At 34.0% G+C, this 16,432-nt stretch overlaps 1 protein-coding gene across 3 annotated transcripts in view; it reads left to right on the plus strand.

The window, feature by feature from the left end:
• CSMD3 (CUB and Sushi multiple domains 3) overlaps positions 1-16,432 on the plus strand; it is a 383,091-nt gene that overhangs the window by 246,379 nt on the left and 120,280 nt on the right. For all 3 annotated transcript variants that reach the window (XM_054385441.1, XM_054385442.1, XM_054385443.1), the window contains 4 exons: positions 5,139-5,295; positions 7,379-7,570; positions 9,704-9,830; positions 11,247-11,449. In XM_054385441.1, coding sequence (XP_054241416.1) covers positions 5,139-5,295; positions 7,379-7,570; positions 9,704-9,830; positions 11,247-11,449 — 679 coding nt within the window. The remainder of the gene's footprint in view (positions 1-5,138; positions 5,296-7,378; positions 7,571-9,703; positions 9,831-11,246; positions 11,450-16,432) is intronic.

Consider the following 16,432-nt stretch of genomic DNA (forward strand, 5'->3'; position numbering starts at 1 on the left):
TGGAGGAAAGGTATCCTATACTAAAATTGAAGATTAAATTCTCTAGGTAGATTTCAACATGAATAAAAATGTACCTGTACATGGTGCTAATTAATGAATAATTTCCTTTAATCTTCAAAAAGCCTAACCCATACCCCAAAGAAGTCCTACAGGCAAATGTGAGCCTAGACCAAAGGTGAAAGGAACACCAAGTATGAAAACAACCAAGATGGAAACAGAATGTCCATTTCCTATGGGGATTTTTTTCCCCCTATTTGTAGTCAATTATGTGCTTGGCAGCACGCAGAGCAAGAGCTGATGTGACAGATGAGATTGCACCTATGCAGAAAAAGAAAATAAACAGTTATTTTTATACTGTAATGAAGCAATCTTGCTCTATCCTTCTACAAAATCAGTCACTAAAGCAACAGACAAACAACAGTGTGTCAGTAAACCAAATAGAAGAAATGACATCAAGGGTTTCTTCCTCTGTGCTTGGCTCAGTACTCTATGCTCTTTCAAAACATGAAGGATTTAGTTTTACTTCATGTTTCCTCTCACCTGTGAGACAGCTTTAAAATGTGTGGATGTGAATCCCCTTTTGAGGGGTTTTGTGCAAAGACTTAGAAAGGAGGTACTGTTTGGGACTTTTTGCTAATCTTTGTCTTAAGAGTCTCAACATTTGCTATCATAATCCTTTTAGGAATAGCTTCCTGAAAACATAAGTAAGAAATAGGTAATAAATGTAGGGGACAGAAAAAACCCCAAACATATGGACCCTTTTCTGTCTTTATATTAGTGCTTCTATTTGTATTTGATATAAATGATATATTTGACAGGGTGTTGACAGTCTCAGCTCTGAGCTGCTGATTTTATGTTATTTCTTCTCTTTATAAATGCACAGATCTTCATATCCATATGTCTTTTATGTTCCAAAGGCAATTCTTAAAAATGGTTTGATTCAAATGCACAAAGTAAATACATTCACTTTATACTAATTCCTCACTAAAATGTTGTGGAGTTAAATTAATTAGAAGAAAACACACCATTCATTTCCATTTAATTCTGGGGTTTTGGGGTTTTTTTTTGTTTGTTTTTTTTTTTTTTTTTTTGTTTTGTTTTTTTTTTTGTTTTGTTTTTTTGTTTTTGTAATAGACCCCTTTGAGAGCTTAGTGTGGAAGTATAGACCCCTACCCAAGGCAGCTTTGCCATGTCAACAACTAAAGCTGTCATTGCTTTAGTTACAAGAGCAATGAGCCCACCATAGTTCTTGTTTCAGTTGCGAGTGCAGTAGGCTGAGGCAGTTTGGCATTGTCTGACCTCGCCTACTGGGCCAGTGAGTTGAGACAATCTGATACCTCCTTGTCCTGAAGAAAAGGTTTGGATGATTAGGCCCTCCCTAATTCCCAAATTCCACACCTGGAACGTCTGCTGCCTGAGGAATGTACCTGAGACCCTTCCTGCCTGGATCATACGCCCACTCTGAAAGTTATTAAGATCACCTGACAAGAATTGCAGCCACAGTGGCAAAATACTGATCAAACTATCAAAGTAAATATCAATCTTAAAGAGAGGCCCTTTAGACCTCTCTGGGATTGCAGCAGACTGTTGACCTGAATTTCAAAACATAGATTCACAGCAATGAAGGCAAAGAGTAATTTCATGTAATTTGATTTTGCAACGTTCAGTTGGAAGGCTGAGTTTCACTATAGTCTGATCTTATGACATTCAAAGATCATCAAGTACAGAATTTTACTATAATCTGCAGAGAAAAACATCTTAATCATAGATTAGCCCCTCTCTGTGCACAGCATTTAATTTACAAACTTTGTTGAATCTTTAATTAAAGTTGTGTTTCCTTATAACAAATTGTTGTTTATTGAGTAATTAAATGTTGCTAGAAATTCATATATCTAATTTTGTGACTTGTTATAATAGTGTTAATGAACCTCAAATTGCTGTTATTCCAAAGTAACATGAGAATCAGTACAACTCAATCTTGACTTGATCTCCCCTATCTCTGTGTAATTTTCCCCAATCCTTCTGTAAATCATTACAACCCAAACTCAGTCTTTATGTTTTCCTTCCACATAGTAAGTAATAGAGTGAACCTAAGTCGTGCTTTCTAGAAATTTATATTAAAATCACTTTCTTTCTTTTTTTTTCCCCCTAATATCTTTGACAGTGATTCTTAAGTGTCTTTAAGTTCTCTGCTCTCTTCCTGACAAATTGATGTAGTTGGCAGGATCTGAAATCAGGATTCTATGACAAGTGATTTACGTGAGTTAAAACACTCATCCATGACACATAGGAAGTTTTATTTTCTAACAGTAATTGTAAATATATCCCCCCCTTCCCCCCAGTTTAAACATTATATTTGTCAATGCACATTATATTTATTTAAACAGTGTTCACTATTAGCATCCTTCCTGATAAAGCTTCACAATATCATGGTGATAAGAAGAACGTGAATGTAATTTTCAATGCCTTTCCTCCTTTTAATGAATTAATCATTTAACAGATCAGGCTTTTAAATAGCTGATAAAGATGGATCTGTTTTCCAAATAGCTTATCACTGGCATATTCAAGCATTATACAGCCATGAATCAATTATCTTTGCATTAATGCTACAGAATGGCTTTAAGAAAGATGAATGCAACCAAATAATATGCTCACAGTGCTTGTTCTTGGCTATACACTCAGCATCCAAATGACATAAATACAGAAATGATGGCAAGGCCTATAAGAAAGCATATTCCTATATTAAAAATCGTGGTGCTACCTTAATTCGCATAAAATCTCATCTTCTGGATCAAATTCTGAAGATTATTTGCTAGCTCATTCAAAATCTTTTGCAAAATTTCCACCTATTTTAGGAAGCTTAGAAATAAAATGCTGCTTCTGAAAATCTTGCAAGAGATTGTAGGATGTTACCACTTTGCAATTTACTCTGTGTCATTGAAATCTATGAATTTATGCTTAACTTGAATGAAGCACAAAATAAGATAATGTGACTTAAATTGAGAATTATATTGCAAAATATGCATCCATTTATTGTCCTAAGGGAGACTCCACTCTCCCTAGAAGGGGGATATATGTTATTTTGAATATTTGAAAGTCAGTAATCGAAAGAAAAAAATGTATTTCAATTTCATGCTCAAATTAATCTCATCCTTCCTTTACACAAATGCAGTTCTCCTCCTCAAAGCATTAGAGTTTTAGAAGTGTTAGGGTCCTTTAAATTTTCTTGCTTCAAGGAAATTATATAGGCTTAGAAGCATTATGTAGTCAGAGTGATAGTTAGGCCATAAAGTAGAATTAGTGTCAAGTCTAGAGAGATGTCAGTGTACCAATGTGAAAGGTTTAATGTAGTAGACAGTTACAAAACTGGCAATAAATTATGTGTATGGAAAATTCTAACCTGAGGAAAATTTGTATCATGAAGTGGCTCGTGGGTAGTTCTGACAAGACATTGAGAAGTAGTTGATATAACTTATAAATAGCTTTCTTTGGTAGATTGTTAGTGATATATGCATCAAAGGAATTAGATTTATATAGTCCTGAAAAATTATTAGTTCTAAGTAGCTTGGAGAGATTAGGAGAAATTGCATCAAATTCAAGATGAGTTTTGTTTAAGTCTGTCATGATTTAAATATATCCATGGGATAGTATTAATTTACCTGGAATGGATGTTTTTATTCAGTTACCAGAATAAAATTGAGTCTATTTCAGAATTAATTTTTGGTTATTTTTCTGACTTGATTACTGATATCAATATAGCTGTAAGGTCTTAAAGTCTTAAATAAAATTAATATATCCATTTAAATACTATTGCATTTTTTAAATTACTGTTTTATTGATAAATATTAATTGTACTGGTTTTCTTTCTTATTTTTACTCTATTTAATGACATTGCCATTTAAATGTTACGTTTGCTTGGTATTTATTTGTTTCTTTTCAGTAAAAAACAAGGAAAGATCTTGACTTCTATCACTGTGCTTCTTAAACTGCTGTACAATTAATTATTTGTTCATTAGCTATGGCTCAAAATTACTTGTTTTATTTCAGCATATCATTAAATGTAAAAATTTTGTTATTACAGGAGACATGAGGATTTCTGCAAAATCTCACAGATGGGGAACAGGCATCATAAAGTTTCACAGTATCATTTCAGAACGTTGTTGCTTTAAATTTACTACTTGTGATGTATTTGTTTAGATCTTATTTACAAGTGGAGACAATTCCCTGTTTTATTACTCAAGCTTTGGAATTTCCCTGTATTGCAGTTTGAAAATTATTTATAGCTGAATTGGCTGATTTGCAAGTGAAATTTTTCTTAAACCCCATTTATCAAAGATTCCATTATGTACAAATCACTAAATAAATCGTATAGGATGTAGTGGTTGGGTTAACAACTATTGTGAAGTTATAATTTAATCATTTTTATTAATGATAGGAGTGCAACAGCAACCTGTGATGTTTCAAAGCACCCAAGCTTGTAAGCAACTTTGCTGAGAATTACTAAGAGATATTTTTTAATATATTTAGTAGTCTGGTATAAGTTTCTGTTTCAAATATGGGAAAGAACAACACTTGAAGAAAAATAAATAATAAAAGCCTTGCACTCCAATTTGCATATAGATTACATTACCCTTTCAACTTAGAGAAGCAGTTCTATTTATTTTATTTCTGGTCTCTTTATATATGAACCTCTCTTTACCTAGAAAAAAGAATAATTAAAAAAACCCCAGAGGTTTATTTAAAAAGCCCAAGTTAGGAGCATGTGAGCTTTTCTCTTATTCCACTTCAGTGGCTTGAGGCAAACACAGCTACAGGAAATAGGTGTTTACTGATAGCTGGTGACCAACACTACACTGCTGGCAGTGAAAGAGAAAACATAGAGGTTTAAAAACACTGAGAATCTATTCCCACTTCTGTTAATATGCAAAAAAAAAAAAAAAAAAAAGACTGCACAGTTAAGTGAAATTAAGAGAGGCAAACAGCACACCCAAATAGTACTTCAGGTTGGCAATATATGCCTATTGACAGAGCTGGCCTTCCTCTGAATGAAAATGTATGGAACTATGTTGTGAATTTAATAGTCCATTATTTATTTATTTTTTTAAAAATTAATTTTAAAACTCACCTTTGTGTTACAGATCTATGATGGCAAAGACAACACTGCTCACCTGCTGGGTGCATATACTGGAGCATCATTAAGAGGACTGACGCTAAGCAGTACTTCGAATCATTTGTGGCTGGAATTTAACTCAGACATGGAGGGAACTGATGAAGGCTTTCAGCTTGTGTATACCAGTAAGTATCTGTGAGAACAGTAGTAAGAGATTTATGATTTTAAAGAAAATTCTTTGCTCATGTAATGAAAATGCAATCAAAATATAAACGATAAAATCAACAATCAAATCACTCATCACAAATCAAAATAATGTAGTGTCACTTTTTTTACCTCCAACTCCCAAAACATCTAGCAATTTTTATAATCTGGCACTTAGACTATTGTCTTTTGTTTGTTTGTTTTGTTTTTTGTTTTGTTTTGGTTGGTTGGTTGGTTTCTTGGGGGTTTTTTTTTAGAAAGTTATTTTGCACTTTTTTTCAGTCTTAGAAAGGATTTTTTTAAAAAAGCAGTTAATTGTAGCACATAAATATATGAGTAGTTTTAAATGTATTAAATTTTAAACAGTTGACATTTCTTTATGTAAACATATTGATTCATAATAGTGATGTGTGAGTAAAAGAAAACAAAAAAGAGATGTCCTCCATCTTAAGACTCATATCCAATAGTAACTTTGCAGTAGACCAGTCACTTTTGAGCTTGAATTATTGCTTAGAAACATCCAATTTGGAACCAGAGTGATAAAGAAAGATTCCTAATAAAAACTTCTACCTTTATGTGGACTGTCAAAATTAAACAATAAAGTATCCAGACTGGGAATATATAAAAACAAAACAAAAAAAAGTCTTTATTTCCTATTCCTATTTGCCTTCTTTAGAGCTTAAGGAATGCAGTGTGTTGAAAAAAAAATAGCTTAGCTAGGAATGAAAAAAATTCAGCTCACAGGTTATAGAGGCATTTCAGGAGATGAGCCATTTTTGGTGAGACGTTAAAATAGCTGAAGGAATAACTGGCATGACAGCATTTGACCTATTTTTTTTTAACTTATGTGAGCAAACAACCGTAACTAACCTGAAGTGGATAACTTCATACGGAGGTATGAAGATCCCTGGAGATATTCAAGGTCTGGCTCTACAAGGCTCTGAGCAACCTGATCTAGTGGAGGATACCTCTGCTCACTGCAAGGGATTGGACTAGATGACCATTGTAGGTCTCTTCCAACCCACACCATTCTATGATTCCATGAAGCATTTTTTCTGTAAAATAAAGTGACAATTTTTTATTGATCAGTCAATAGTAATGATTCAGTACTTGGGGATAGATTGTGAGACACTACTTATTGTTAAGCAGATGAACAAATAGTGTATAAAAGACTTCACTGAACAATGCAGATATGAAAAGTCCTTCATTAGCTCCTATGTTACCTACATACAGGAACAGCAATCTGACACAAACTAGCTTTTTTATCTATCAAGCATTTGAGCTGGGTGATATTGATGGAATACATTTAGTTGTGGACAAAGGGAGATTTAAAGCTGTTTCTCAGTTAGTAACAGAAAACTTTACTTGGAAGAAAATCTTTCCACCAAGTTACAGTTTATTCTTTTCCCAAAATGCTAATATGATTCCCTATTTCTCTCTAATACGTAAGTCATTTTGTTTCCTTCTTGCTCCACATCTCTTGATTTTCAAAAATAAGCAAGCTGATTGGCTTGAATTCTCTATATTATTATTACCATTGCTTCCTGCTTGTAGAGTTTAAACGTACAAACTACTGAATGCAGGATTACAGTAGGGATTGATTAATATAACAGTATTGCTTTGGTGCCATAGGTGCTGTTGTGCCATTGGTGTAACTGCACAATAACAACAAAAAAATCGGCTGTGCTGTTTTGTTTCTGAGCCTTTAAAAGTCTATTCACAAACTCAATTGTCACCAAAGTAAATGGACAGTCACTTTAATGGCCATTTGGTAATTTATCATATCATTTTAGAAGTGATTGATAATAATAATGGATTTCCTTCTCAGTCTTTAATTGGGCTCTTAAGAAAAATGATGTTATGACAGTTCAATTTGCATGCTCTAAGTGAGGGATATAGACAGTTATCCTACTTAGACTGTTTAAAAACAGAGAAGCAGTCTTGAATGTGTTGTTACATGAATTCTGAAAAGGTTTAATTTCCACTGGGAAATAGGAGGTATTAATTTCATTAACGTATATACCTGTTCGATTTTGCAACTGCTATGTTTTATTCCTACCACAGGTTTTGAGCTTTCACATTGTGAGGACCCTGGTGTGCCACAGTTTGGATATAAAATCAGTGACCAAGGCCATTTTGCTGGAAGCACTATAATCTATGGGTGTAATCCAGGTTACACACTCCATGGAAGTAGCCTTCTAAAGTGTATGACTGGAGAAAGAAGGGCATGGGACTATCCTCTGCCATCGTGTATTGGTAATAGACACTTTTAATTTTTATTTACTTAAACTATTACCCGAATATAAGAAAGGGGAAAAAATGGTAAGGATGGCTAGATCTATGTGAAATCTGATCTGTGTGGATGGAGATCTATTTACACATAAATTTAGAGTGAGTGGGGTTGCCCTTTTTAAGGTTAAAGAAAAGGATAATCGTTGTTAGATATTCATGGGTACTAAATTACAGATACATGAATAATATTGCTTTTGCAACACTGATGCTCTGTATTTCCAGAGCACTTGTGTATGAGTCAGGTAGCTGTATGCACTCCAGATTTGTCCTTAACAAGAACAGGATCATGTAAGGTTTACAGGTTGCTCAGGCAAATCTTGAGACTCTCTGAAAATGGTGATGATTTGCATGGAATATTTCAGGTTGTCATATATAAACAAAATTATTTCTCTGGGTATTTATGAGCAATATAAGTCAAGAGATGCTTTAATTTGCTGCTATTATTAGAAATTGGTTTAAAAATACTGCTGTTCTTGTATTATTATAATTTCATTGAAGAATGTGACATTGACAAGAGAACAGTAAAACTACTCCCAAGTAGTTGTAGTAACCATAAATTTTAAATGTGTAGTTAGTATTACAATTCAATATACTATCTGTGGAAATTGAAGGAATAAATGTAGTATATTGTGTATTTCCTTTAACTTGACATCCTTAGATGAATCACCACATTAGTGTTGACAGTTGGAGGAAAAATTAAGATTCTTAATTAAGATCTTCATAGTAAGCAATCTGGAGATGTAAGATAAAAAGGGCTTTGCTGTGTTACTCTTGACTGCAACCTGGGAGGATGCTGCTTTCTCAGATATCACCACTTGCATAGCTGATTCAGCAACCAGCAAAATTATGGATCTGAAACCTTACTGAAGACACAAAAATAAGCTCCTATGGAGAAAAAGGCAAACTTTAAAAATCAAAAGAAAAACCCAAACCAATTATCCTCTCTGAAAATCAGTAATTTTAAATTTGTCTTTATTCAGTGGTCCTGGATGAAACATAATCCATTTTAAATTTCATTCAGTTTGTCAGTGAGTAGTTTTTTTCTTTATATCCCAACTCTATTTGAAGAAGAATAGACTATGCTGTCCTCTGAATTGAATAATTATGAAATATTTTTTATTTAAAGAGTATTTAGAAATTAACAGATTGGCAGAGTGCTTAAAAAAAATGGAAGGCCACCTGTCTCTGCAAATTTGCTTTTATTATGTCAGAAAATCCATCAAGAGTAGCATTTCAATTATATTTTATCACGGAACTCACAGATCATGAGGCAATAAATCTCACAACTAAATATTTTATGTGATGTTAAATCAAAATAAAACTTCATCTTAACTATACCAAGGGATCTAATCAAAGTATTATTTTGGCTTTGCACTTCATAAAAGAGAAAGCATTAGAGGGACTTTTAAAGGAAGGCAAGCGAAATAGGAAGGCTTTAAAGGCCTCAGGGATCTACATTAAAAAAATGAGGTTTTCTCAAAGATTAGGTATTAAGATATTAAATACCCAGTTTTGCCTGATGGCTGGCTGAGAACATCTAAGAGGGAGCTACTTACCATCTGTCATCCTCTGAGAAATCCTGTAGCTTCACTGTGAGGACAAGTTTTGAGTAATAAGTTGTGCAACTTCTTTGTTTGTTTTTTTTTTTCTAGGTTGAAGGGCTGATTTTCTCTCTAAATAATCTGGCTTTTTTAGTGTAGTTCATTCTCTTTTTCTTAAAAAAACCCAAAACCCACTGAATTTAATCCTTCAGTTAATTTAATTCTCCTGCTTTAGGGTGACAGTGGCTTGGTTTTATTTAAATAACAATTCATGCTCCTTTCATTATGTAGTGGGATATTTTCGAATTATTAGAAAAATATAGATGTCAAAGTTAAATGCAATCATGCTCAAATAAAACCACAATTACACATTCCTTTGCCAAGGTACTTCAAGTCCTTATGATGCTGTCTCACAGTCTTAAGGCATAGTCAGTTTAGTTGTGTTCCTTATTCAGCAAGAAAGGAGATGTATAAATTGATTACTCAGATAATTAGCTGGAAGACCATCTGTAATGAATTAAAAGTAATCTATTATGTAACGGGGTTTTTTTGTTAGCTGAATGTGGAGGCCGTTTTAAAGGAGAATCATCAGGAAGAATCTTGTCTCCTGGCTATCCTTTTCCCTATGACAACAATCTTCGTTGCATGTGGGTAATTGAAGTAGACCCAGGAAATATTGTCAGGTACTGGAAGCAAACATTATATTATTTTTTCTTTATATAATAACCAAACCTTACCTGTACAGTGGATGGGGAAAAAAAAAGGAATTTAGGACTTAAAATGAGCCTGCAGCTTGAGGCCAGTATTTTTGACATGCTAAGTTTGAATATGTAGGTTTGTGTTGAAACTATTTTACAATGAACATTGTTTGATTAAGATCAAGATTTACAGTTAGTTATATTTTTGTGAAATATTGATGAAATTTAAAACAATTCTTAAGGGTATGTATGCCAACATATTCATGGACTAGAACTGTTAACTGGAAGCCTGATTAAAATATATCTACCATGACACTGTTTTAATGCCAAAGTTATTGAGAGCAGCCACGTGGAGAAGGACTTGGAGGTGTCAGTGGATGAAAAACTGAATGAGGTAGCAACGTGTGCTTGCAGCCCAGAAAGCCAAACACATCCTGAGCTGCACTGAAAGAACCATAGCCAGCAGGTCAAGGGAGGTGATTCTTACCCTGCAGTCCACTCTCATGAGACCCCCACCTGGAGTACTGCATTTAGCTTTGAAGCCACCAGAACAAGAAAGACATGGACCTGCTTGACTGGTCCTTTCCACAAAGGGTGTAAAAATAATCAGAGGTCTGGAGCACCTTCCCTGTGAGGACAGGCTGAGAGAGTGGAAGTTGTTCAGCTTAGAGAAGGCTCAAGAGACAACTTACAGTAGCTTTCCAGCAGTTAAGGGGAGCCTACAGTAAAGATGGTGAGGGACTCTTCAGAAGGGAGCGTAGTGATAGAACAAGGGGTAATGGCTTTAAAGTGAAAGAGGGTAGTTCTAGAATAGAAATGCTTTGCTGTGAGGATGGCTAGGAACCTGAACAGGTTGTTCCTGTTGTTCCCCTTCCTGGAAGTAAGTGTTCAAAGCCAGTTTAGATGAGGCTTTGAGCAGCCTGATCTTTGTAGAAAGTGTCCCTGCCCATGGCAGGGCGTTGGAACAAGATGGTTTCTAAGGTCCTTCCACCATTCTATGATTCTATAAGATTGAATATGTACAAAGTAAAAAGTACTGGAAATAGCAGAACTGTTTAGTGGAATAGTTTACATGTTTTTTTTTTAAACCCCTGTATTTTGATACTTCAGCTAGATATTTATTCACACTGTATCACTAATTGCATGTTTGCAGTTCTATTTAATTTGTTTTGATGAGAATGTGATCCCAAACTATTTTCTGAGAAGATTCTGTGGGTGCTTAGAGATTATTTGAATGATCGAAGTAACACATTATTTCGTAGTAGACAACAAACATCATTAAGTTTCTTTCTTTCAAATACATTTCTGTATTGGGCTTTTATGCATGCAAAAGTAAAGCTGTGATGCATAGAAAATTGCTCTTGTAAATCTTAGTTTATTTGCTTGTTGGTGTTCTTACAGCCTCCAATTTCTTGCATTTGATACTGAGGCATCCCATGACATTCTACGGGTTTGGGATGGTCCACCTGAGAATGAGATGTTGCTCAAAGAAATTAGTGGCTCGCTTGTTCCTGAAGGTATTCACAGTACACTCAACATCGTAACTATCCAGTTTGACACAGATTTTTATATCAGCAAATCTGGATTTGCCATACAGTTTTCAAGTAAGTTTATTTATTCATTTATTTATTTATTTATTTGTTTGTTTGTTTATTTATTTATTTATTCAATAATGTACTTCACTCATAGATAATTACAGTGCTGGAAACATTTGACATCAATGAAAATACTTCTGATGGTTTTTTTGGGACAGAATTAACCCAGACTTTATGGATAACATGTATTTGTTGTGAAATTATATTTTTATCTTTAAAAAAAATTTACAAATCCATGGCCTTTTTAATTTGTCTTTGTTTCAAGGGCAGTTTTGGCAGTGACAGAATGCTCATAATTATGACTAGTGGCTTTTTACTAAGGTGGTGATGTAGGCGTGTTGAGGGCTTCACCCTTTTCTAAAGTTTCTGCCTTCAGAGACATCTGTGCAGTTTTCTTTCCTGCTGTTCTTATATAGGATGAAACAGGAAATAGAGCAATGAGAACAGCAGTGTCCTTCCTTTTGCCTTCTAGTACTATTTCATCTTATTACAGGCAGCATGATGACAAATCTAAACAGTGACTTAACTGCTATTAAATCTCTTTAGACATTTTTAGAGCTGATACAGAATAAATCATTGAGTGAGGTCTGTTCTGACCTTGTGGTTTTTTTTTGTTTGTTTTTTTTTTTTTCTGGTCAATGAAATTTATATGTATTTGTTCAACATTAGCAAGATCTGTTCTAATATCATCATTTTGTCTAGAAGGAGTGATGTTTCTAACATTAGTTGACACAGACATTCCTAATGATAATATTATTTACTTTGTTGTGGTCCCTGTGTTTCTTGATTGTATTCAGCTCTTGTTTTCCCTACCTTCTTTCTATGTGTATGACAAATACACGTGTGCACAGAGTAATTTGAATGGAGAATGAAGTATGTGAATGAGAAGACAAAGAAAAAGGTGTTAAATGTGTAGTGAAAGAATGCTTCTGCTCCATCTGCTGATTTTTAGAGTGTAAAATAGAGTTATTAATTCCTTAGCTCTAAGATATTTTTGCCTTTTATCAACTTAATTCCTTTCAGAGCCTGTTTGAGTCTCACATACTTCCTTTATTTAATGCTGAGGCCAAAAAGAACACGGGGAGAACATTATTCACTGAACTTATTCAGGTAGTTATTTAGGGTGAGTGAAAAAAGACATTGATGTAGACTAAGAATAAAGTCACAAGGAAAAATGGATGGGACATGGGAGTAAAACTGCACAGCAGTTACTGAGGTACATCCAGTGCTGTATCTGAAAAGAGGTTTTAGAATTTTATCTGAAAGAAGAGATACTTTATTTAATTCTCCATGCTTTTGCAGTCCATTGAGATCTAATGATAACAACTTAAAGGATCCATGAAGTCTTACTGCCTCAACATTTCTTTTACTTTTCTGTCCAGATTCACAAAATCACTATAATTCTTCTGAAATACTTGATATTGCACTGTTTGGGTATATAATCCTAATTAGAATGACAGAGGGTTTTGTGGGGGTTGGTTTTGTTTCTTTTTTCCTGTTGAATTGGGCTTGTTTGGGAGTTGTTTGGTTGGTGGTGGGGTTTTTTTTCCCTTAAATTAAGATTATTTAAAAAAAGCCATAAATAGCTACAGAACCTGAATTATACTATTGCTGATGAACATATTATTTTACTAACTAGGAAATAAATATGTTTTAGGAGATGGAAGAAAGAGAAATATAATTCTATTAGACTTCATTTCAAGCTTTCATATACTTTCTTTGAGTATATAACCTTTCTTTCATATACTTCCTTAAAGTATATAAGTGAAACAGATGGTGTCTGCATACTCTACCTACAATGTAATTAACAAAGAGAAAGCTCTCACAAGGGAGGTATCTGCTTTTACTTTCCCTTGCCACTTCATGAAATTGGCTATGATTATTTAACTAGGTTACTGGGCCTTTTACTTCAAGAGGAATGTTATTCAATGGCAACAGATATTTTATGTTCAAACCTTGATAAGACTCTGAATGCTTTATATTTTTTTTCTTCATCTTTAAACTAAAAATGTTTCTAAAAAGTGGATTAAAGATCTTATAATTTTCTTAGAGTTTTTTTAATCTCATTTTGTCAACTGCTTATACACAGTTCTGTATCTGCCATTTATTTAATGAGTTAAAATGTTCACCATTGATACTGTAGCATAATTTGAATACTTCTCCTTTGCAAACAATCAAGTATATACAGAAAATTAATTTGTATCTCATAAATCACAGGTTCTTCACTATATTAAAGGGGGGTGAAGGAGTGATAGACAGAAAGCCTAGAGAAGCTGAAATGTTATATAAATAGTAGAAAGAACATTATACTCTAATTAGTATTAAGTATTACAGCTGGTGCTATTAGAATTCTCTCTTTCTAGGGCTGCCCAACATAATCCTTCACATGGCATTTAAAGTGTAAATAATTTTGTAACATTTGGGGAATGGGAAGGAGAAGAGAGATAAGATAAAACTTTCTTGTCCTTTACATCAATTCGTATGTTCTGTTTATTTCTTTTTGTTTGCTTGGCTTTATTTGAGGAAAAAAAGTGAGACGTTGTTATCTGAAATAGTAGAATTATTTCCATGATTGTAACATTTTTAGACTTTTTCTGCATATAATTAATATGAAGGAAACTTAATATTTTATGCTGAACTTCTAAGAAATACTGCAGAATTCTTTTTTTATTGTCAAGGATAAGCTTTCTATGTTAGTAGAACAGTGTGTTACTCTGAGAGGCAGAAGAGAAAGTGATTGATTTGGGATGAAATAAAGGAGCTCAGCCTGCTCAGGCTTCTGTGCTTTCTACCACTGTCATGATTTTGAAAAATGTCTAAAAGGGGTGAACAGATTGAGCAATGTAACTAGAAACAAGTGGCATCTGTCTTCCCTTAAGAGAAGAGTGAAAGGTTGACAACAGGCCACAAGCAATATGTGAACAGGATGTACCTGTTGCACATTTTCTCTGAACTATCAGAGCTAAAGAACGAAGAACCAAATACCTACTGGAAAAACACCCATGAAATCAGCAGCAGCTTCATTTGGTCAGTAAATTCTGCATAAAGTGGGAAATTAAGCTTTCAAGAAAGAAAAGGAAACAAGTGTGTATTTGCCAGAGATATGAACTGTATGTATTAGGGTCAGACAGAAGTGACAAACTTATTAATACATTTTCTTCAGTTGATACTGCTTCATATCACCAAGCTGAACATAGTAGCTGAAAGAGGAAAAGACAGAGATGATGGAAAAAGAGTTAAGTGGCTACATCGAAGTGTAAAAAATGGGTAATAATAATCCTGTGTGCTTCAAATAATCTTTTTATTTTTTATCCCTTTAATATGCATGAAGTGTATAATATCAGATCAGATCCTACTGAAGTTGATGAGATTATTTCCCTAGATTTCAAGGGCCTTTGAATCTGGTATTTCAGAAAAACTTCCTCTCATCTAGCTTTACAGAGTTCAAGTGCCATCTATCCTTTATGTTGGAAGAAAGGATCTGTATTCCTCTCTCATAGGCCATTATTCCATCATTAATAGCTGCTCTACTGAGTCACTCAGCATTACAGACTGCATTCTGCTTGGGTCTAAGTGTGCAGTCACATTTCTGACTAATCAAACAGCACAAAATATGAAGAATTACAAGGCAGCCAGTGCAGAACTAGCCTGTAAATGTTATAAGTATTTGGGAGGGTTTTTGGAAATAGATACTCTAGCAGTATTTCATATCATGTGACAGTAATTTCATATATAATAGGATACACCTTAAAGTGTTTGAAATTACCCTATCATCAAAATACAATTATCCCTCCTTATTTTGAGATTGGGTGAACAGTCCTTTGAAGTTACTTGTCTCTGTAGAATATAGAAAAAGCCTGGAAAACTTGTGCCAGATACCTACTTGGATGACTTAAGTTTGGCAATATTAATTTCTAGCCCTGAATGATAATGTGTGATATTTCCGGAATTGGAATGGGCTGTCCAGGGAGGTGCTTGAGTCACCAAGCCTGGATGTGTTTAAAGGTTGCTTGGATGTGGTGCTTGGGGATATGGTTTAAGGCTGAGCTTTGTAGAGCAGAGTTCTCAGCTGGGTCTTTTCCAACATGAATGTTTCTGTGATTCTGAGATATTGCTTACTTTGGTTATAGTTAGTGATGAAATGCATATAAGTCAGCTTTCTGTATTTATGTTTAGTACTGTTTTATGGTCACACTGTCTTCTAAATTTTCTTTGTTTGATCTTTCATTTGTTTGGTTGTTTTTTGTTGGGGTTTTTTTTGGTGTTTTGTTCATTTATTTGCAATTTGGTTTTGTTCAAAGACAAGTAGTTTGAGAATGGATTTATGGAATTCAAATCTCTTCTTTCTCAGAGTATTGTTTACACCTTGCATAGGGATTGCTCTCTAACATAACCTTCATTTTTCTGAAGTATCTATGATAGGATTCATGCTTCCTCATGTCTGTTCCATAGCAGAACCTGCTTTTCATCTTAAATGTTTTCATACCCTGGTTTCCTGATTTCTTTCAACTCTGAGAGGAGTCCTTTGGATTTAGAGGTTTCAGGATGACTCTTTTCCTATCACAAATAACAGTGAATGTTTACACTTCTAAATTTAGCCTAATGTTTTTGTTGTGCTTTTGCTGAAGGTACTGTGGGTATGGTGTGTTTTCCTTTTCCTTTTTTTATTTTTTTTCCCTATGTGTGTGTGGGGGTATGTTTGTTTTATGTTTGCTTATTTTTGCCATTGTTTGGTTTTATCATCAAGAAGCTTAAGAGAGAGAAGCTGTTAAATAAATTGCTTTTCTTCTATTAGCTGTTGTCTTTCTTCTAAGTAACAGATGTTAGTGAAAGGATTAACTTCCTACCTTAGGAGTCTTTTCAATGACAAAAACATCATTCCTGATGCAGATTCCTAAATTATATTAAGTGCACATTAGCTGATATTTCTTAGTTCAATAGTACACATGTGTATTTTATGTAAGCAAATGTTACCAGTTAATGTTTCCATGT

The sequence above is a fragment of the Indicator indicator genome, chromosome 12 (genome assembly GCF_027791375.1).
Source record: "Indicator indicator isolate 239-I01 chromosome 12, UM_Iind_1.1, whole genome shotgun sequence".
Lineage (NCBI taxonomy): Eukaryota > Metazoa > Chordata > Aves > Piciformes > Indicatoridae > Indicator > Indicator indicator.